This window comes from Geotrypetes seraphini, chromosome 1 (assembly GCF_902459505.1).
Source record: "Geotrypetes seraphini chromosome 1, aGeoSer1.1, whole genome shotgun sequence".
Lineage (NCBI taxonomy): Eukaryota > Metazoa > Chordata > Amphibia > Gymnophiona > Dermophiidae > Geotrypetes > Geotrypetes seraphini.
Genome location: NC_047084.1, coordinates 403,597,132 through 403,619,299, shown reverse-complemented (window position 1 = coordinate 403,619,299; position 22,168 = coordinate 403,597,132). Strand labels below are relative to the sequence as shown.

At 46.5% G+C, this 22,168-nt stretch overlaps 1 protein-coding gene across 1 annotated transcript in view; it reads right to left on the bottom strand.

The window, feature by feature from the left end:
• LOC117347325 (dynein heavy chain 6, axonemal-like) overlaps positions 1-22,168 on the bottom strand; it is a 2,502,256-nt gene that overhangs the window by 310,296 nt on the left and 2,169,792 nt on the right. Inside the window, 2 exon segments of the mRNA XM_033918113.1 lie at positions 780-940; positions 8,536-8,726. Coding sequence (XP_033774004.1) covers positions 780-940; positions 8,536-8,726 — 352 coding nt within the window.

Genomic DNA, 22,168 nt, shown 5'->3' with positions numbered 1-22,168 from the left:
CTTCGCCTTCCAGGCAGCCAAACAGAACCCTTGGCTAGCCCAAATTCTGATCAAGGCCCACTCCTACCTGGATTTCCGAAAAATACTCAAAACTCATTTATTCCACGCTCAAAATCCCTAATCCCCTCTCTTCCACTTCTCTCACCCCTCCCTCAAATGACCCAACTCTCCCGGTCCCTCCCCCTTTTTTGATTCCCCCATCTCACTACCTCCAATGGCCTGTACAATCCCTCCCCTCTTGCTCACCTTAACCACCTCATTGCTTGTAATTATGATCAATTGTAAGTTCTTGTTAAATTATGTTTATCTGTTGTGAAAACTCCCCTCCTCATGCTCACCTGAATATCTATACTACTTGTAATTCTAGTTTATTGTAATTTCTTATTAAACTTTGTTTAATTGATGTGAACCGCCTAGAACTCCCTGGTTATGGCGGTATACAAGAATAAAGTTGTTATTATTATTATTATCTTATAATTCATGTTTGGCATAAATGTTTGCCGTGCTATGTTTTGTCATACAATGCATGTCATACTATGTCTCACCATACCATGTTTGTCATGTTATGTTTTTACCATGCTTTAACTATGTTTTGCCATCTCTGTCAGACAATGTCCTGCCATGTTTTGTTTGCCATCACCTTGTATAAATACACTTTAATATGTATGTAACCTTGTAACCAATTCTGAGCTCTCCAGGGAGGATGGGATATAAAACAAAATAAATAAAAATAATAAATATTAGCTATTAAGACCATACATATGTATATAAATACATACTTGGTTCTGTGAAAGATTTTATAAGTTCTTCCATGGGCAACATCCATGATACTGCTAAATGACAGTTTTGCAGAAATACCCAGTTTCCTGTTTTCAAAGAGTCTTTTATCATCTTTTCAGCAATTGGTCCTTGGCCTTGTCCTAAAGAAATTGACTGCACTCTAGAAGAAATAGCAAAAATAGTGTTTTACATTTCATAATGCAAATATAATACAGAGTATTAATCAAAACATCTTCTACTGAATTATTTCCCCACTATGGGGCTCATTTTCAAACCATATCCAAAAATTGACAAAACGGCATTTGGACATATTAATTGCTAAAACATCCAATCACCATTTTCAAAACCTATGTCCTAGATGTTTTTCTAAGCTATTCATCTGTAGTTCATCTAAATCTCAAGGGGCCATGTTTTGGGCGGGATTAGGACTTGGATGTTTTGCAGCAATAATAGAACATTTCACAAAATGTCCAGGGCACCATTTACCGTATTTTCACGCATATAACGTGCGCGTTATACAAGATTTTTACAAACAGTGCATAACCTTGCACGTTATACGCGTGAGCGCGTTGTACAAAATTTTTTTTACATAGTCCCCCCCGATGTTCAATTCACCCCCCCCCCCTGCAGGACCGCTTGCACCCCCACCCCGAAGGACCGCTCACACGCACCCACACCCCCACTCCGAAGGACTGCTCGCACGCAGTCCCACCCGCACCCGCACCCCCACCCTGAAGGACCGCTCGCACCCCCACAGCCTCCCGACACCCCCCCCCATCATGTAGAAGCTCCTACCGGTGTCCTGCTGCTTCCGCTTGGCGGTCCCGGCCCTTCTGTGAGCCCTGCGCCTGCGCTGCTTCCTCTTCTGGCGGTCCCACCCTTTCTCTGATGTCAAGCCCTCTTGCCCCGCTGACTCCCTGACACGATCGGGGCAAGAGGGAGCTCAAGCCCTCTTGCCCCAGCCAACCGCGGCACCCCCGACACGATCGGGGCAAGAAGGAGCTCAAGCCCTCTTGCCCCCCCCGACTCCCCGACACGATCGGGGCAAAAGGGAACCCAAGCCCTCTTGCCCCGCTGACTCACCAACTCCCCGCCTGGCTCTGGCGACCCCCCCCCCACTAGTTGTTCAGGCCAGGAGGGAGCCCAAGTCCTCCTGGCCCTGGCGACCCCCCCACCCGCTAGTTGTTCGGGCCAGGAGGGAGCCCAAACCCTCCTAGCCACGGCGACCCCCTACCCCCACCCCGCACTACATTATGGGCAGGAGGGATCCCAGGCCCTCCTGCCCTCAACGCAAACCCCCCTCCCCCCAACGACCGCCCCCCCAAGAACCTCCGACTGTCCCCCCAGCCGACCCACGACCCCCCTGGCGAAAGGAGAGTCGGGGTGGCCAGAGGAGAGTCGGGGCGGGTGAAAGGAGAGCTGGGCGGCAACGGGAGAGTCAGGCAGCATGCGCGGTATATGGGTGTGCGCGGTATACAACATTTTTTTTCACATATATTTTGGTTTCCCGCGCGCTATACCCGTGAGCGCGTTTTACACGGGTGCGCGTTATCTACGTGAAAATACGGTAGACGTTTAGGGCTAGACCTGTTTTAAAAATGAATAAGAGCCAAAAAGTTGTCTAAACTGACTAGATGATCACAGGGGAAATGAAGGCATAACCTCCCCTCCCACAGTGGTCACTTACCCCCTCCCAGCCCCCAAAGACCTAAATGAAATAGTACATATCTGCCCGACAGCAGCAGATGTAATAGCCAGCGTGCTCAGAGAGCAGGGCAGGCAGGCAGGAAAGGAGGAAGAGGCAGGCGAGCACGAAAGAGAAGAGGAGACAGGCGAGCAGGAAAGAGAAGAGGAGTCAGGAAAAAAGCAGCAGCAAGAGGTAGCTCCGCCCACCCCTCCGACATCATTGGCAGCTGATCTGGAGCTCCCCCTTAAAAGGGGAGGGGCTAACGGTGCTCATCTGTTCAGTGGGCGTTAAAGGCGCTCACCTTAGCGAGAGCGCCTTTGCGAAAGGCCTTAAGATGGGACAAGTCACTGTACTGAGGAAACACCAGGGAAGGACATCTACACAGGCAAGTACCACAAGGGCAACAGGACAGACACAAACAGCAGATAAATAAACACAGCAGTCGCGGAGGACAAACACAGCAGGTGCAGAAGACGTACACAAAAGAAGCAGGGGTAGCAGGTATATAATTAGGAGAGGGACTGCACAGTAACAACATCAAGGATGCTACACGCAGCGGGAGAAGGCATATAAGGAAGAACAAGAAGCATACAGGACCCGGGAAACAAGGAGAAGTCACTTTAGACAGACCAGCAAGCAGACAGCAATGGAAGCAGCAGATAGAAGCAAGATGATGAGCTACCCAGTTTTCTGCACCGTTTTGTCATATGTATGACTACCTCCCCTCCGGAGGAACTGGAGGCCCTGAAGAAGCAAGTAGGACTACTGGAGGGCAGAGTACTAGGACTAGAAGCACTTCGAGCAGTTGAGGAGGAGATCAGAGAGGCTGATAACTTCATGAAAGAGAGGAACATTGGAGAAGAAGTCAGAGATTTAGAGAAGTTCATCAAGGAGGCATACAGAGAGGCCGTAGAGCATCACCAACCACAGAGGAACTGCCAAGATACATCCACAGAGAGTGAGAACCACCTGGAGGACAATCACAAGAAAGGACTAGATGACACAGCAGCAGGACCTGGAAATAGCAGGGGAACCCACAGGAAATGAGTCCAGTGCAGGCCAACACCGGGAGGAGGAAAGATGAAAGTGCACCAAGGACACAGACCTGCGGCTAGAGAGATGGGCGTACACCGAGGACATGGACCTGCAGCTAGAGAGACGAGAGAAGATAGTCATCGTCATGGGGGACTCCATCATCCGACAAGTTGACAGCCACATAGCTGGAGGAAGAAAGGATTGGCTGGTGACCTGCCTACCAGGAGCCAAGGTGAAGGATATATAGTGAGCTGCATCGACAGGATCATCGACAGTGCAGAAGGGGGGGAGATACGATGGTGGTGATCCACATTGGGAAAAACGACTTGAGCAATAGAAACTGCAGTAGGGAAACACTGAAAGACCAGTTCCAGATGCTAGGAAGGAAGCTGAAGATCATAACACTGACGGTAGCGTTCTCGGAGAACTTGCCGGTACCCAGGGCTGACGGGAAGAGGCAGACGGAACTACAAGCAGTCAATGCATGGATGAGATGCTGGTGTGAGGAAGGAGGATTCTACTTTGTGCACAACATAAGACTTGCTGCTGTTGGGTCAGACCAGTGGTCCATCATGCCCAGCAGCGACCCTTGGTCAAAGACTAGCACCCTGAGACTAGCCCTACCTGTGCACATTCTGGTTCAGCAGGAACTTGTCTAATTTTGTCTTGAATCCCTGGAGAGTGTTTTCCCCTATGACAGACTCTGGAAGAGCGTTCCAGTTTTCTACCACTCTCTGAGTGAAGAAGAACTTCCTTACGTTCATATGGAATCTATCCACTTTCAATTTTAGAGTGCCCTCTCGTTCTCCCTACCTTGGAGAGGGTGAACAACCTGTCCTTATCTACTAAGTCTATTCCCTTCAGTACCTTGAATGTTTCAATCATGTCCCCTCTCAATCTCCTCTGTTCGAGGGAGAAAAGGCCCAATTTCTCTAATCTTTCACTGTACGGCAACTCCTCCAGCCCCTTAACCATCTTAGTCGTTCTTCTCTGGACCCTTTCCAGTAGTACCGTGTCCTTCTTCATCTACGGCGACCAGTACTGGTCGCAGTACTCCAGGTGAGGATGCACCATGGCCCAGTACCGCGGCATGATAACCTTCTCTGATCTGTTCGTGATCCCCTTCTTTATCATTCCTAGCATTCTGTTCGCCCTTTTCGCCACCGCCACACATTGCGCAGACGGTTTCATCGATTTATCGATTTGTCTCTTTCCTGGGATGTCTCTCCAAGTACCGCCCCGGACATCCTGTATTCACCTGTGGACGGGGTTTCAGATGCCTGGTATCAGAATTGTGATGTCATCGGCATAAATGTAAAAAATTACATTTAAGCTTTGTAAAAGATTGGCCAAGGAAGCAATATAGATGTTAAAAAAAGTGGGTGATAGTGATGAGCCTTGAGGCACCCCACAAGGTTTACTCCAAGATTTGGAATACTGACCATTGTTAAAGACATGATACAGGACCTGCCTCTCACCATGAGAGACACGTCCTGTAGGCAGTCAGCTGTCACCAGCACCTGTCCTTCTCCCTAGTGTACCGGAGCACACCTGAAATCTCAGGAGGCACACAGTTTGAGATACACTGCTTTAGGGTATAAACTACAAAGACAGTTATTTTATGTTAAGAACTTGTGGTAAAATAATCCATCTTAACAGTATTTCCCATTGATAAATTCTGCCCTTAGTGTTCTTGATTTTTCCTCAATTTTCAAAATTTCACTGACAATAACATTAAATCTAAAGATGGTAAAGAATCACCTCCTCCCAAAAACAAAAAACAAAAACTGTCTGTAGAAATAAGTAAAGTATATGGTTGCTTTTAATGCATATAGGAGAGCTTTTACAAAGGTTTGCTGCCAGCCAAGCAGAACACAATAAATACAAAAGGAGCAAGCAGACGATGAGCTAACGGAAGACATTGAGACCATCACACTGCATGGAGATACAGTGCTAGTGGGAGATTTCAATATGCACGATGTGGACTGGAATGAACCTTCTGCTACAACCAGCGGCAGCAAGAGGATACTAGCCTCCATGCGAGGAGTATGCCTCAAGCAGATGGTACTGGAACCCACTAGGGGCCAGGCGACCCTGGACTTATTGCTCACAAATGGTGACAGTGTCACAGAGGTATCGATAGGAGACACCTTGGCATCCAGCGATCACAACATGGTGTGGTTCCACCTCAAGAAAGGAAACACTAGATCAAATACGTCGACTAAGGTACTAAATTTCAAAGGAACTAATTTTCAGAGCATGGGGGACTACGTCTACAACATGCTGCAAAATCAAAGCACGACAGACAATGTATGGTCGACTCTGAAATCTACACTGCTGGAAGCAACCAACATATACATAAAAACCGTGAGCAAACGAAGCAGGAACAACAAACCACAGTGGTTCTCCGCGGAGATCTCAGAGCTAGTAAAAAAAAAGCATTCGTTACCTACAAACAATCACAACAATTTGAAGCTAAAGAATCCTATATGGCAAAATCCAGAAAAGTTAAAACGACAGTGAGAGAGGCTAAACTCCGGATGGAAGAAAACATAGCTAGGCATGTAAAAAAGGGGGGAGAAATCCTTTTTCAAATACGTTAGCGACAGGAAGAAGAACACAAGCGGTATTGGGCACCTAAAGAAATCTGACAGTAACTTTACAGACTCAGATGCAGACAAAGCAGAAATACTCAATAACTACTTCTGCTCAGTCTTCACCTGCGAAGCGCCAGGATCCGGTCCTCAGCTACAGACAACGGGGGGTTCAGAAGACCCATTCTGGGGCATGGAATTTACTGCAAGCGAAGTCTACCATGAGCTATCAAAAATAAAAGTGAACAAAGCTATTGGCCTGGACAATCTACTCCCTAGAGTACTTCGAGAATTGAGCGATGTCCTAGCAGAGCCGTTGGCCGTGCTCTTCAATCTTTCCCTGAGCAAGGGAAAAGTACCCCTAGACTGGAAAACTGCCAACATTATCCCGCTCCACAAAAAGGGAGGTAGGTCGGAGGCTAAAAATTATAGACCGGTGAGTCTCACATCAATAGTGAGTAAACTCATGGAAAAATTGATTAAGAACAGATTAGACACATTACTGGATGATGAAAGATTAAGAGATCCCCACCAGCATGGCTCTACAACGGGAAAGTCTTGTCAATCCAATCTGATAAGCTTCTTTGACTGGGTAACAAAAAAACTGGATGAGGGTGAGTCTCTGGACATAGTGTATTTGGACTTTAGTAAGGCTTTTGATAGTGTTCCACACCGAAGGTTATTAAATAAGATGAACTTGCTAGGACTAGAAGAAACACTGACAGTATGGGTACAAGACTGGCTTAGCGGAAGGCTTCAAAGAGTGGTGGTAAATAGTATCCCCTCAAAAACGTCGAGAGTGATCAGCGGAGTGCCGCAGGGCTCGGTCTTGGGCCCAATGCTATTTAATATCTTTGTTGGGGATCTGACTCGGGGACTTCGAGGCAAAATTACTCTATTTGCCGACGACGCTAAACTATGCAGCGTTGGTGGACAGGGCCTCAGAACCTGACAGTGCAACCAGGCCCAGCACTATGGAGCAAGACCTGCTTGTATTGGAAAAATGGTCCAGTACTTGGAAACTAAACTTTAATGCCAAGAAATGTAAAGTAATGCACCTTGGGAGCGGAAATCCATGCAAAACATACACCTTAAACCAAGGATCTCAAAGTCCTTCCTTGAGGGCCGTAGTCCAGTCAGGTTTTCCCCAATGAATATTAATTGAAAGCAGTGCATGCACATAGATCTCATGCATATTCATTGGGGAAATCCTGAAAACCCAACTGGATTGTGGCCCTCAAGGAGGGACTTTGAGATCCCTGCCTTAAACGGTGAAAACTTAACAAGAACTACTGCAAAAAGGGACTTGGGAGTTCTCATCCGGGAAGATATGAAAGCTGCTAATCAGGTGGAGAAAGCTTCAGCGAAGGCCAGACAAATGCTGGGTTGCATCAGAAGGAGCTTTATCAGCCGAAAGCTGGAAGTCATACTACCGTTATACAGATCCATGGTGAGACCTCATGTCCAATTTTGGAGACCACATTATCAAAAAGATGTGAAGAGAATGGAGTCGATACAGAGAATGGCCACTAGGATGGTCTCAGGACTTAAAGACATCCCATATGAAGAACTCCTGATCAAACTGTGCTTATATTCTCTTGAAGAGCGCAGAGAAACATTTAAATACATCATGGGCCACATCAAAGTAGAGGAGGAAATCTTTTTTCTAAAGGGTCCCACGGCGACAAGAGGGCATCCACTAAACTTAAAGGAGGAAGATTTCATGGTGACACCAGGAAATACTTCTTCACCGAACGGGTGATTGATCGATGGAATGATCTTCCCCGCCAGGTGGTCGAGGCCAGTAGCGTGCTCGACTTCAAGAGTCGATGGGACAAACATGTGGGAGTACTACAGAGTTATGCTCAATCGATAGATACTCCAGGGAAGAAGGGTCCTTGAGTAGGCAGACTAATTGGAGGGAGGGTTCTCGAGTGGGCAGACTTGTTGGGCCATCGGCCCTTTTCTGCCATCATATTCTATGTTTCTATACTGACACCCATAGAAATAGAATAGGTAGTATTTGGCATATGCTGTTTGGAGGCGCACCTTTGTATAAGGACCTGATGGTTTACACTTGCTAATTTTCAAAGAGAAACAACATTGGTATTTTGTGTTTTGAAACAGTTCTAAAGTACATGCATTAAAAACTTTCTTCCTCTTTTACAAAACCGTGCAAGAGGTTTTTAGCGCTGGCTGGCGTGCTGAATGCTCTGTGCTGCTCAGATGCTCGTAGAACTCTATGACTGTCAGAGCAGTGCAGAGCATTCAGCGCGCCAGTTAGCACTAAAAACCTCTTGCACGATTTTGTAAAATTTTGAAAATTGTTCCTTAATGAGCACAATTATTAAAAACAAGATTAGAATTTTGGACAATAAAATCTTTTATCTATTGATGTTTAGTCAATATTAACTGCAATGAAATTATAGAGTTACATACCGATCCTGAAATCCTTTTTCTTTTGCAAATCGTTGGAATGTTCCCATTGGATCTGAGCCAGTACTTAAGATAAATATGAGAGGAGTGGAAGATGACATATCTTGATAAAGAGTAGCTAGGTCAACCGGCGGATTCTCTATAAATTGCTTCCCCAGGTTTTCAATTACAAAATCTGTAATTGCAAAAACTACCTAAAATAAAATGAAAATTATAAATGAATATTGAAATAAAAATATAAAGGATTGGGCACCCCCATAAAAGTGGAGGGGCATAATAAAAAAAAGTCTAAGTCCCCTTTTGGCCTAGGCCCTAAACGCTGAAAGTAGAAGCAGGGAAAATGTCCATTCTCAAAAAAAAAAAAGTCCAAAGGAGGGTGTTTTTTTAAATAATGGCCTGCCTCTATGTTCAGCTGTTTAAACGAACAGACCACCATTACATCTACACTTAAGACATATAATAAACCCAAAAAAAGCTAAGTCCCAAACGCCCAAAATCAGGCCTTTTAGGTGGAGGAGCCAGTCCTTCGCCTGCAAGCTGGATTCTATAACCGGTGTCTATCAAAAAGAATACCCGTTACAGAATCTACTCCCCCCCCCCCAGCAACAATCGCGGCAGGAGAGATAGCTAATCTCTCCTGCTGCGATCCACCCCCCCCCCCCCCCCGACTTGATCTGGGCACGAGGGAGCCCAAACCCTCCTGCCCCAATGACCCCCCCGACTCGATCGGGGCAGGAGGGAGCCCAAGCACTCCTGCCCTGGCGAAACCCCCACCCCCTGACCCCACGACCCCCCTGACGACCCTGCAACACCACCCACCACCCCCCTGCACCTTAAAAATTGGACGGATGGGTCCTAAGGCCGTCGGTCCGGCAGGCCCGCCATCCTCAGAATGGCAGGCCTTAGGGCCCGATTGGCCCAGGTACCTCAAGCCCCGCCCACAGGTGGGGTCTTAGGCACCTGGGCCAACTGGAAATGGCCCAGTTGCCTTAGGCCCCTCATGTGGGTGGGGCCTCAGGCACATGGGCCCAACCCAGACCATGTGCCTAAGATCCCGCCCACAGGAGGGGCCTAAAGCAAATAGGCCAATTCCAGTTGGCCCAGGCACCTAAGGCCCCACTTGTGGGCGGGGCTCGAGGCGCCTGGGCCAATCGGGCCCTAAGGCCCACCATTCTGAGGATGGCGGACCTGCTGGACGGACGGGCTTGGGACTTGTCCACCCGTCCAATTTTTTAAGGTACAGGGGAAGTGTCGGGGTGGAGTGGTGTCGGTGGGGGGGTCACGGGGTCGGCCGGGGGGCCGAGCAGGGGTTCGGGGAGGCGGTCTTGGGGGGGGCGTCATGAGCAGGAGGGCCTGGGATCTCTCCTGCCCGTATTTTGGTGGGGGTGGGGGTTTCACCAAGGTAGGAGGGCTTGGGCTCCCTCCTGCCCTGATCAAGTCAGGGGGGTTGCTGGGGCAGGAGGGGTTGGGCTCCCTTCTGCCCGATCCAATCGGGGGAGGGTGGATTGCGGCAGGAGAGATGGCTCATCTCTCCTGCCGCAATAGCAATCACCCACTCTCTGAACTGCGGAACTTCAGGGTGAGGATTGCGGCAGGGGAGATGCCTTGCTGTGATCCTCACCCCGAAGTGCCACGATTTGGGGGGTGGACAATCGCTATCGCGGCAGGAGAGATGAGCCATCTCTCCTGCCGCGATCATTGCGGTAGGGGGAAGGCAGGTTCCTGGGGTCACTGAGCTGATCGCGGCAGCCACGATCAGCTCAGCGGCCCTTTTGTTGGTACTTATACCTGTTTTGACTTGGTCTAAGTGAAAACGTATAAGTGCCAACTAGGCAACCTGCCTAAACCTTTGGTTGTACCTGCTGTACAACTATGTCTAGATCAGCCCACCTCCTGCTCTTTCCCCTCCTCTAAAAACACCTCTTTTCACTCTATGTGTTTAGAGCCAGGGAAAGGTCTAAGCTTGTTTTAGATACGTCTAAAACCAGCTTTGGTTATGGGTACTTGGACGATCAGGCTTTTTGATCATCCAAGACCCATTTAGGCCACTTTGTAGACATTTTTATTTTTTGATTATGAGTCCCTTAACATATGTCTTTTGTGCTAACATTTTCTGATGCCTGTATTTTTTTTTTAATTATCCACATTCCTTTAATTTGCATACCAATTGTATCTTGACAGTTTCCTTTTGCCAAAGAAAGCATCTTTAAAGTAAGAAGTGCCAAATTTTTAAATAATGAAGGGGCCCTTTTACCAAACTGCAGTAAACAGCGGCCTTAGCATGTCCCTATGTGAGTAATTCCCTTGTGCCAAGGCCATTTTTCCTGTATGGATAAAAGGGATACTTTTTCTAATTTTTGAATTAATGTCCACACAGTAATTTTCCCATTGGCGCGGAGGACCCCACTACCTATATTGTAGACAGTAATGAAAGATTAGGTTCTTATTGGATATTCTTTCTGTTAATCTTCTCAGGAATCCATATGTTGGGTGATCCATTTCCGCAAACTGGGTTTTGCAGAAGTATGTTACTTATAACTTTCAGCACCTCCCACATTGCCAATGCAGTACAGTGCCCCCTTCAGTTACTTTTCTAAAGCAATTCATCTCCAGTAAATAGAATAAAAAGGAGAGGAACAGACATCATACAATTCTGTTCTGTTCTGCAACTTAGAAAAAAGATGAATAATTATCAACAGGAATTTATAACATAGCAGCAATAGTGAATCAAACTGCTGTGTGCAACAAGCACTAATATCAAAGGAGCCAGAGGCTGAACAATTTACTTACTTATACCTAACATGACCATTTATTTTTTTCATCAAAACGGGACATCTATTAATATTCAATCCCGCCCTAGCCCCACCCCCAATCCCACCCTAGCCCTGCCCCAAATTTCTTCCATTCATTTTTCATGTACACACAATATCTTATTAATTCATAATGGTAAACATAAAATTTTAAAAAAAAAACCTCAAAGAACACTGTACGCAGAGAAAATGTTAATTATCATTTATGAGTTTCGGGGTTTTTTTCAAAGATGTCAAGGCAAATTACTTTAAAATATGCAATGTCACCTCAGTAACTATAGAAAAATAGACAAATATAGTGCAAAATATAGACAGCAGATATAAATTTTCAAAATGGACACATTTTGATCATTAAATTTAAAATAAAATCATTTTTCCTACCTTTGTTGTCTGGTGATTTCATGAATCTCTGGTTACACTTCCTTCTGACTGTGCATCCAATCTTTCTTTCTTTCACATCCAACATTTCTTTCATAATCCAGCCCCATCCCCTTTGGGTCCAGGTCTCTCTCTCTTTTCCCTCTGTTACCCTCCCTGGATCCAGTGTCAGTTCTCATTTGTACCTTTGTTCCAGGTCTCCCTCTCTCTCCCTCCTCCTCCTCCTCTGTTATGATCTTAAATCTCCCTGTTCTTCCCCAGGGTCTCTCCCCCTCTGTCTGAACCTCTCATAGTCCTGCAGGGAGGGAAGGAGGGAGGGAGGAAGGAAGGAGAGAAAGAGGCAGAGGAAAGGGGGGTGGTTGTAAGCAGATTAGAAAGACTAGAGAGAGAAAGGCCTGGACGAAAGGGGAAAGACAGGAGGCAGGGCAGCTACCCTGTTTGTCACCCCTCTAACGCCGGCCCTGAGAATAGGGAGGGTGGTTCCGGACCTGGCGGGCCCCCCTGACCATTTCGGCCCTTTAATCTGGTCCTGCGAGGGACCCCCTGCCCTGTTTGCTCCTTTCTCCCCAATGTCAATTCTGACGTCGGACAGGAAGTTCCAGCCAGTCAGGCAGCGATTGGCTGGCCCGGAACTTCCTCTCCAATGCCAGAATTGACGGGGAGAAGGCTTCTGGGCTGGCACCTCTATACTTTTCTTTTTCGCGGTTGTTGCTGTGGCGGGTGGGGAAGCAGGGAGACAGCCCATTCTCCTGCGATCCCCTGTCCTGTTGGCCCCACACACAGCTTCAGGACACCGTCTCTGAAAATGGGACATTTCGGCGTCCCGAAGCTGTGCATGGGGACAATGGGACAGGGGATCTGAAAAAGGGACAGTCCCATTCAAAACAGGACGTATGGTCACCTTATGTCAGGGATCTCAAAGTCCCACCTTGAGGGCCGCAATCCTGTCGGGTTTTCAGGATTTCCCCAACGAATATGCATTAAAAGCAGTGCATGCACATAGATCTCATGCATATTCATTGGGGAAATCCTGAAAACCCAACTGGATTGCGGCCCTCACACTAGATAGCCCTAACACTAGATAGCAACTGAATGTTTTAAGTGTAGGGGGGTTCCCCACTCAAAAAAGAGGGTTACTTTGTAACCCTCAAAATAAAAAAATTGTCAGGTCTCAGTGCAGTGCCCGCGATTGTCGATGCACCATTGTCCTGCGGTCACCGGGATTTTTGAGGAAGAAGATCCAGACCCAAAGGACAAGGTTAAGTTTTCTATAGCTCTTATTAAGATAAGGTGAATTGATTTTTGTACTTTTTTGTCATTTAAAGATAGGATTGTGCTTTCTAATCTTATTTAAGTAATATTACAAATAGCAACAAAAGTTGAGACAACTATTCGTACTTGCACTTAGATGCAAGTCAGGGGGCAGGCACTTATGTTGAGAGCAATTATCTGTCATCTTATTGTCAAGAATATTCTTGCTGTTAAATGAGTTTCTTTAATAGATTCAATTTACTTTAATGTTTGCTGACTCTAGTTGCTAATTTGGCCTGCATTAATATTCAGTTTTATAATTGTTTAATCTTTCTAGAACTCATGCTCTTTTTTGCTCACCTAGTTTGTGCTAATTAAAATCTTTATCCTGCTGCTTCTGTTAAAAATTGTGATCTGGAAGTTTAGGGTGTTTTTTTTCCTCATTAAGGTTAGTTGCCTATAAACTTTTTTTCAAAGTCAGGTTGAAAAGGTTTCCTGGGTACTTGTTCACCATCCACAAAGAGAGCAGCAAAATTAATATCACAATGTTTAAAACTGAAAGAGTTTTTAGCATAATTACCGTACTGCTGAAAGTATCATTATCAAAACCCAGCACGAAAAGCTTTGGCAACTGCCCCAAAAAGAGATTTTCCTGGTTAGTCACATGTGCACTAGCTGGTATTAAGACCTTCAATGCCACATGGTCTATCGCGAACTTTGTGTTAGCTTTCAGTAGAGCTTCAGCACGTCCTGGAAACACTTTAACTCTCTTGTAGTCCTGTTAAACCTTTCTACTACAGCTGCTTTAACATCATTATTGGTCACAAAATGATGAACCCCTCTTTGTTTCCCAGTATCTTCGGTGATTCAACCAGTTTTCTGTTGATGGATAACCCTCTTTGTCTGCATCATGGTCTTTAAGAAAGTAACTCCTTCAACGCGCCCTCTCAGAAGGCCTTTTTTCAGCTATTTGTATGTTAAATGGGTCCACATTTTCTTTGTCTGAATCATACAATTTTTGTGCATCTGGGAACTCTTGAACATAACATAAGATTTGCCACTGCTGGCTCAGACCAGTGGTCCATCGTGCCCAGCAGTCCGCTCACGCAGTGGCCCTTAAGTCAAAGACCAGTGCCCTATTTGAGACTAGCATTACCTGCGTATGTTCTGTTCCAGCAGGAACTTATGCAATCTTTTCTTGAATCCCTGAAGGGTGCTTTCCCCTATAACAGCTTCTGGAAGAGCGTTCCAGATTTCTACCACTCTCTGGGTGAAGAAGAACTTCCTTACGTTTGTACAGAATCTATTCCCGTTTAACTTTAGCGGGTGCCCTCTGGTTCTCTTCACCTCAGAGAGGGTGCACAATCTCTCTTTCTCTACTAAGTCAATTCCCTTCAATATCTTGAATATTTCGATCATGTCCCCTCTCAGTCTCCTCTTTTCAAGGGCGAAGAGGCCCAGTCTATTGAATTTCAGAGTCTGTTAATTCATGTATTTGTTTCCCGGTATCTGCCAGTGGGTAATCCTCTTTTTCTGCATCACGGCATTTAAGAAAGTAACTCAATCTAGGAGACCTCTTGGAAGTCATTTTTTAGCACGAGAACTTTATTTCTGCTATCTCTGTTTATTAAAGATCATCTAGCGGTTGTCCCATGTCATGTGTTATTTGTCCACATTATTTCCTTTAAGCCCCACACCATGACAACACCCCCCCCAAATAGGTGGCAGGGATATGTTCAGACACACCTCAAAACGCTTCCAGTTGCAGACTTAAAATGAATTTTTATGAATGTGAAACATTTTTTTTCTTCTTTTATAGTCAGATTTTGGATTTTAAAGTTCTGTTAAACCTTTTCCACTACAGCTGCTTTAATATCATTATTGGTCACAAAATCATTAACCCTGCGTTGTTTTAATAAATCCTTCAGTGTCTTATTTAAAAATTCTTTCCCCTTGTCTGTTTGTAGTTTTTCAGGTGTACACCCTAAATTAAATATTGTTTCAAAGGCTGTGGCAATATTGTAATCGGTTTTTGTTTTTAAACTCATGACCCATGCATATTTTGACAGGATATCTACAACTGTTAAGATGTATTTGTAACTGTTGTTATAACATGTCCATTAAGTCACCTTGCCACTGTCTGTCAACTTCAGCCACAATTGTTTTGTTTCTTTTAAAATGGACTCTAGCAGGTCTGTGTAAATTGTAAGAATTTTGACTGGTGAGCCATTCAGTTATGTCTTTTCTGCTGAATGTTTTATCGTGCTTTTTTAGTAGCTTGAAGTAGAGGGTTAATGCCATCATAGCTGCCTAATGCTTTTGGATCATAATAAATGTGCTTCAATAAAGATTCCTTCATCTATTCCCTGTTCCAACCCTCTGTTAACCTCTCTCTAAATAAAAAAATAGGTCTTATAAACTCTGTCTATTAACAGGGGTGGGTGGGGGCAGCATTTATTTTCAGTGTGAGAACTTTATTTCTGCTGTCTCTGTTAGCTTGTCAAACATACCCACCAGGGGCTCTAAGCACGAGGTGATGAGGGCGTGGATAAGTGTTTTGGTAGTGTGCTCAGAGAGGAAGGTTCAGATTTTGGTAATATTATAGAGGAAGAAGTGGCAGATTTTATCAATATGTTGTATCTGGGCAGTAAAGGAAAGCGAGGAGTCAAAGATGACCCCAAGATTACGAGCAAACAAAACAGGAAGGATGAGAGTATTGTCCATAGAGACAGAGAACAAGGGAAGTGGAGAGGTGGGTTTAGGCAGAAAGATGAGCAGCTCTGTTTTAGCCATATTCAATTTTAGATGGCGGTGAGACATCCAGGTGGCAATATCGGAGAGACAGGCTGAGACTCTGGTCTGGGTTTCAGTAGAGATATTTGGCGTAGAGAGGTAGATCAGGGAGTCATCAGCATAGAGGTGATACTGGAAGGTTTGCCAACTACTGTTTAAAGGTGGCATCCTCTGCTCAATGGCAAAGCCAAAGAAGTACTATAAGCATCTGCTACATATGCCAGTCCTGTCTCAATGTCAGGAAATTCCATAGGGAGATGAGAGCAAGACTCTACCATAGTATCTGTAACTTTCTGCAACCAAGTAAGACAAGATCTAGTGCATAAGAACTATGCAGAGCCAGAGCCAATACTTCTAAAGACATCTTTAAGGAAGCTTCAAGTTCAAGTTTCCTATCCTGAACATCCTTTAGGGCAGCGGTCAAAACGGCAGTCAGGGAGGCCAAACTTCGAGTGGAAGAGACTCTGGCAAAGAACATGAAGAAAGGGGACAAATCCTTCTTCAGGTATATTAGTGATAGGAAAAAGAACACAGACGGGATAGTACGCCTTAGAAAACCAGATGGGAACTGCGCAGAATCAGATTTCGATAAAGCAGAACTACTGAATGAATACTTCTGCTCGGTCTTCACCTGCGAGGCACCGGGGCACGGTCCGCAGTTGCAGGCAAGGCCCAGCGTGGAAGACCCGTTTCAGAATTTCGAGTTCACACCTGGCGACGTCTACTAGGAACTGGCAAGACTCAAGGTGAACAAAGCCATGGGACCGGACAATCTACACCCCAGGGTGCTCAGTGAGCTGCATGATGTCCTGGCAGAACCGCTATCAGGACTCTTCAATCTCTCCCTAAGTTCGGGGAGAGTCTCCATTAGAGGTCTGCACGGGAACGGGGATCGCGGGGATCCCGCGGGTCCCGCGGGGATCCCGCGGGTTCCCCCCCTGGCCCACGGGACTCCCACGGGGACGCCCCCTGGCACACGGGACTCCCACGGGGATGCCCCCCTGACCCACGGGACTCCCACGGGGACGCCCCCTTGCCCACGGGACTCCCACGGGGATGAAAACAACCTACCTAAATTCTGGCGATGCAAGCATGCAGCTTACAAGTCTCTCTGGCGTCGCGTCGGGAAATAGCCATGTTGAGCAGTGAGCTCAGCACGTACACAGATGAAAGCCTTGCTTGCTGATTGGTCCGGCGGCCCCGCCCCACCGTGCCGCCGGACCAATCAGCAAGCAAGGCTTTCATCTGTGTACGTGCTGAGCTCACTGCTCAGCATGGCTATTTCCCGACGCGGGCATTAGGCTGTTTTTTGTCATTTCGGGTGGGGGATGGCAGCGGCAGCAGCAGCCTGAAAAAGAAATCATCCTGGCCGGGTTCGGTGTCATGCTCCGGAGCTTCTACAGCCTTCCTATCTCCCTCTCCCTTCTACCTGCGGCTCTCTTCGGCAACGATCGACACAAGCTTCTGGCGTCGGGGCCTACCCTCTGCGAGTCCCGCTTGTTTCAACTTCCTTTTTCCACAAAGGTGGGACTCGTAGAGGGAAGGCCTCGATGTCGGCAGCTTGTCTTGATCACCGCTGCTGACGAGTTGCTTAAGAGAGCCGCGGAGCAGGGGGGTGTTGCCAGGTGCAGGTAGAAGGGAGAGGGCCAGATGCAGGACTCGTGGGTGAGGGAGGAGAAGAGAGAGGGGAGAGAAACAAAAGGAAATATTTCATACTGGGCTGGGCCGGAGTGGAGGGAGGGTGGAAAGATTCTGGCTACAGGGTGCATTAACAAAGGAAAAGGGGGGAAAGCTGAAAATGGAGATAGTGACACAAAGAAGAGAAAGGGTAAGCAGGACCTTCTGAATAAGGATAGAGATACAGAGGGGACATGAAGAGGAGGTGAAATAGAGACATAGAAGTAATGCTGAAAAAGTGTGTGTGGGGGGGGGGAGATAAAGACATTGAAAGGGCAAATGGTGAATATGGGGTAAAGACAAGGACAGAGACAAATGAAGATTCTGAAAAAGTGGTGAGATAGGGATATAGGTGAGATGGACACAAAGAAGGGTGATGCTGGAAAATAGGTGGAATGGTAATTCTGACAGACACAGAAGGGAAATGCTGGATCAAGGAGAGATGGGGCTCAGGCTGGATGGAATGAGGAGAAATGCCTTGTTGGCCCGGAACTTCCTCTCCTACGTCAGAATTGACGTCAGGGAGCGGAATGCTGGTCAGCGCGACGCTTCTGCAGGGAAAGCTTGGGACAGCGGTGGCTTGGGGACTATTCCCCGATGGCGGTGGCAGCAAACCGAGTGGCTTGGGGGAGGGCACGGAGAAAGAAAGAAAGGGGGCAGACAGAGAGACAGAAAGAAGGGGGAACAGGGAGACAGAAAGAAAAAGTTGGGGGAGAGAATGAGGTCTGGAGGAGAGGAAACATACAGGAGGCTGAAAGAAAGGAAGAAAGATTGGATGCACAGTCAGAAGAAGAAAGTGCAACCAGAGACTCATGAAATCACCAAACAGCAAAGATAGGAAAAATGATTTTATTTTCAATTTAGTGATCAAAATGTGTCTGTTTTGAGAATTTATATCTGCTGTCTATATTTTGCACTATGGCTCCCTTTTACTAAACCGCAATATTGTTTTTTAGCGCAGGGAGCCTATGAGCATTGAGAGCAGCGCGAGGCATTCAGCGTAACTCCCTGTGCTAAAACCTACTATTGTGGTTTAGTAAAAAGGGAGGGGGTGTATTTGTCTATTTTTGTATTTTGTTACCGAGGTGACATTGCATAGAGTCATCTGCCTTGGGAAATGTATATGGCAGATATCTTTGTTTTGTGTTCAAAAGAAAAGGAAATGCATTTCTGGTTTTATTTCTACAGTGTTGAAGTACTTGTTGGCCCTTGCTGTGACTGGTGGGGATCCCCAAGCACCGCCAGCAGAGGACCTCCTCTAGAGATGGTCAGAACTCCCCTCCACCAAGCGCAGCAGTCGCTGGCAGCATCCATGAGCCACTGAGGTGCCAGCATCTGTGACTCAGGGACGCTACTGCTGCCTGCCAAGCTTGGCAAAAGGGACCCCAGGCCAACTGCAAAGGAAGTCCTCAGCTGACAGTTTGTGGGTTCTCATCAGCTGAGTATTTATATTTTATATTTACATTAGAGGTTCTGGTAGAAACCCATTTACAAAGTATGTATTCTTCCCAATTAATATTTCCAAATTAATAGTCTCTTTGCTTATTTGTAAATGGGTCTCTACCAGAGCCTTTAATTCAGTAGCATAATTAAATAAAATAACTATTTCTGAAGTTTATAGGGAAGGATGGTGACGGAGGGGATTCCTCGCGGGGACGGGTGGGGACGGAGGGGATTCCTCGCGGGGACGGGTGGGGACGGAGGGGATTCCTCGCGGGGACGGGTGGGGACGGAGGGATTCCTCACGGGGACGGGTGGGGACGGAGGGATTCCTCACGGGGACGGGTGGGATTTTGGCGGGGACGGGTGGGGACGGGTGGGATTTCTGTCCCCGCGCAATTCTCTAGTCCCCATAGACTGGAAAACAGCTAACGTCGTTTCACTGCACAAAAAGGGTTGCAGGGCAGAGGCTGCAAACCTCAGACCGGTGAGTCTCACATCAATAGTATGCAAACTCATGGAAACACTAATCAAACGTAAATTAGACGCAATTTTGGATGAGGAAAATCTACGGGATCCCAGTCAACACAGATTCACCAAGGGTAGGTCCTGCCAATCCAATCTCATCAGCTTCTTTAACTGGGTAACAAAACAGTTAGACTTGGGAGAATCCGTGAATGTCGTATATCTAGACTTCAGCAAAGCTTTCGATAGTGTCCCGCATCGCAGGCTGTTGAGTAAGATGAAATTAATGGGGCTGGGAGAAACACTAACTACATGGGTCAGTGACTGGCTGAGTGGCAGACTTCAGAGGGTGGTAGTTAATGGTACCCTCTCTAAAACATCAGAGGTGACCAGTGGAGTACCGCAGGGCTCAGTCTTGGGCCCACTCCTTTTCAACATATTCATAGGTGACCTAACTCAGGGGCTTCAAGGTAAGGTAACGTTATTCGCTGACGACACCAAACTATGCAATATAGTGAGAGATGGCAATCCACCCGATAGTATGACACAGGACCTACATTTGTTGGAACTTTGGTCCTCGACCTGGCAGCTGGGCTTCAACGTTAAGAAATGCAAGATCATGCACCTCGGCAGCAGAAATCTGTGCAGAACTTACACCTTGAATGGTGAGACCTTAGCTAGAACTTCAACAGAACGAGACTTGGGAGTGATCATCAGCGCAGACATGAAAACTGCTGATCATGTGGAGAAGGCTTCATCGAAGGCAAGACAGTTGTTAGGTTGCATCCGCAGGAGTTTCGTCAGCCGGAAGCCTGAAGTCATAATGCCATTATACAGAACCATGGTGAGGCCTCATTTGGAATACTGTGTGCAATTCTGGAGGCCACACTACCGAAAAGATGTGCTGAGAGTAGAGTCGGTGCAACGGATGGCCACCAGGATGGTCTCGGGGCTCAAGGATCTATCGTACGAGGAAAGATTGAAAAATTTACAGCTGTACTCACTTGAGGAACGCAGGGAGAGAGGAGACATGATCGAGACGTTTAAGTATATTACCGGCCATATCGAGATGGAAGAAGAGATTCTCTTTCTCAAAGGACCCTCAGCCACAAGAGGGCATCCACTCAAACTAAGGGGCGGGAAATTTCATGGCGACACCAGGAAATATTTCTTCACCGAGAGAGTGGTTGATCCTTGGAACGAGCTCCCGGTGCAGGTGATCGAGGCAAACAGCGTGCAAGAATTTAAGAGAAAATGGGATGCCCATGTGGGATCCCTTAGAGGGTTAAGCCAAGGGAACCTATCACCAGGAGTGGGATCCCTAGGATAGTAGACTTGGTGGTGGGTCAGTAGAGTAGGCAGACCTGATGGGCTATGGCCCTTATCTGCCATCATCTTCTATGTTTCTATCCTCCTTTACTGGAACAGTGGTCTTCATAGTAATTGCCACCACTATCACATAGCAACCAGAAATTATTCTGATCCTCCTGGGTAACTGGATAAAGTCAGGGGATTGCCTTGGCTACCCACAGACCTGCATCCAGTGTGGCCCATTGTGCAGAAATCAATTTCTGCATGGTCTCATGCACTGGAAAGGCCTTTGAAGGTTACCTAGTGTGTATCAGGTCAGTAGACACAGTTCCCACCCACCAATTCCATCCTGAACAATTTCCATCTAGGTCGGGAGTGGTACCGAGGACTGGAGAAGAACATAAGAACTGCCATCTCCGGATCAAACCTTCGGTCCATCAAGTCCGGCGATCCACACTCATGGAGGCCCATCCAGGTGTACACCTGGCGTAATTTTAGTCACCCATATCCCTCTATGCCTCTCGTAAGGAGATGTGCATCTAGTTTGCTTTTAAATCCTAGAACGGTGGAGTCCGCAATAAAATCCACTGGGAGAGCTTTCCAGGTGTCCACCACTCGTTGTATGAAGTAGAACTTCTGATATTTATCCTGGACATGTCCCCCCTTAGCTTCAGTCCATGTCCTCTTGTCCGTGCCTCATTGGACATTGTAAATAAATTTTTTTTCTGCTCTATTTTGTCGATTCCTTTCAGTATTTTGAAAGTCTCGATCATATCCCCTTGCAGGACCAAACAGAAAAATTAACATCCATGGAAGTAAGCCTCGAAGATGTACGCAGGCAAATAGAAAAATTAGAAACTGATAAATCCCCGGGTCTGTACGAAATTCACCCAAGGGTTCTGAAGGAACTAAAGGAGGAAATAGCGGAAATACTACAGCAAATTTGCAATCTATCCCTGAAAACAGGCGTGATCCCAGAGGATTGGAAGATAGCCAATGTTACGCCCATCTTTAAAAAGGGATCAAGAGGTGACCCGGGAAACTACAGACCGGTGAGTCTGACCTCGGTTCCAGGGAAGATGGCGGAAGCACTAATAAAGACAACATCGATGAGCATTTTGAAAGAAATAAACTTCTGATAACCAGCCAACATGGATTCTGCAAGGGGAGATCGTGCCTAACGAACTTATTGCACTTCTTCGAAGGAATTAACAAACGGATGGACAAAGGAGACCCCATAGACATCGTATATCTAGATTTCCAAAAAGCCTTTGACAAGGTACCCCATGAACGCCTACTTCGGAAACTGAAGAACTATGGGATGGAAGGAGACATACACAAATAGATCAAAAATTGGTAGGAAACAAAGAGTAGGTGTGAAGGGCCACTAGGAAGGTCACGAGTGGTGTTCCGCAGGGGTTCGGACCGCTGCTATTTAATATATTTATAAATGACCTAGAAATAGGGACGAAGTGCGAAATAATAAAATTTGCAGATGACACCAAACTATT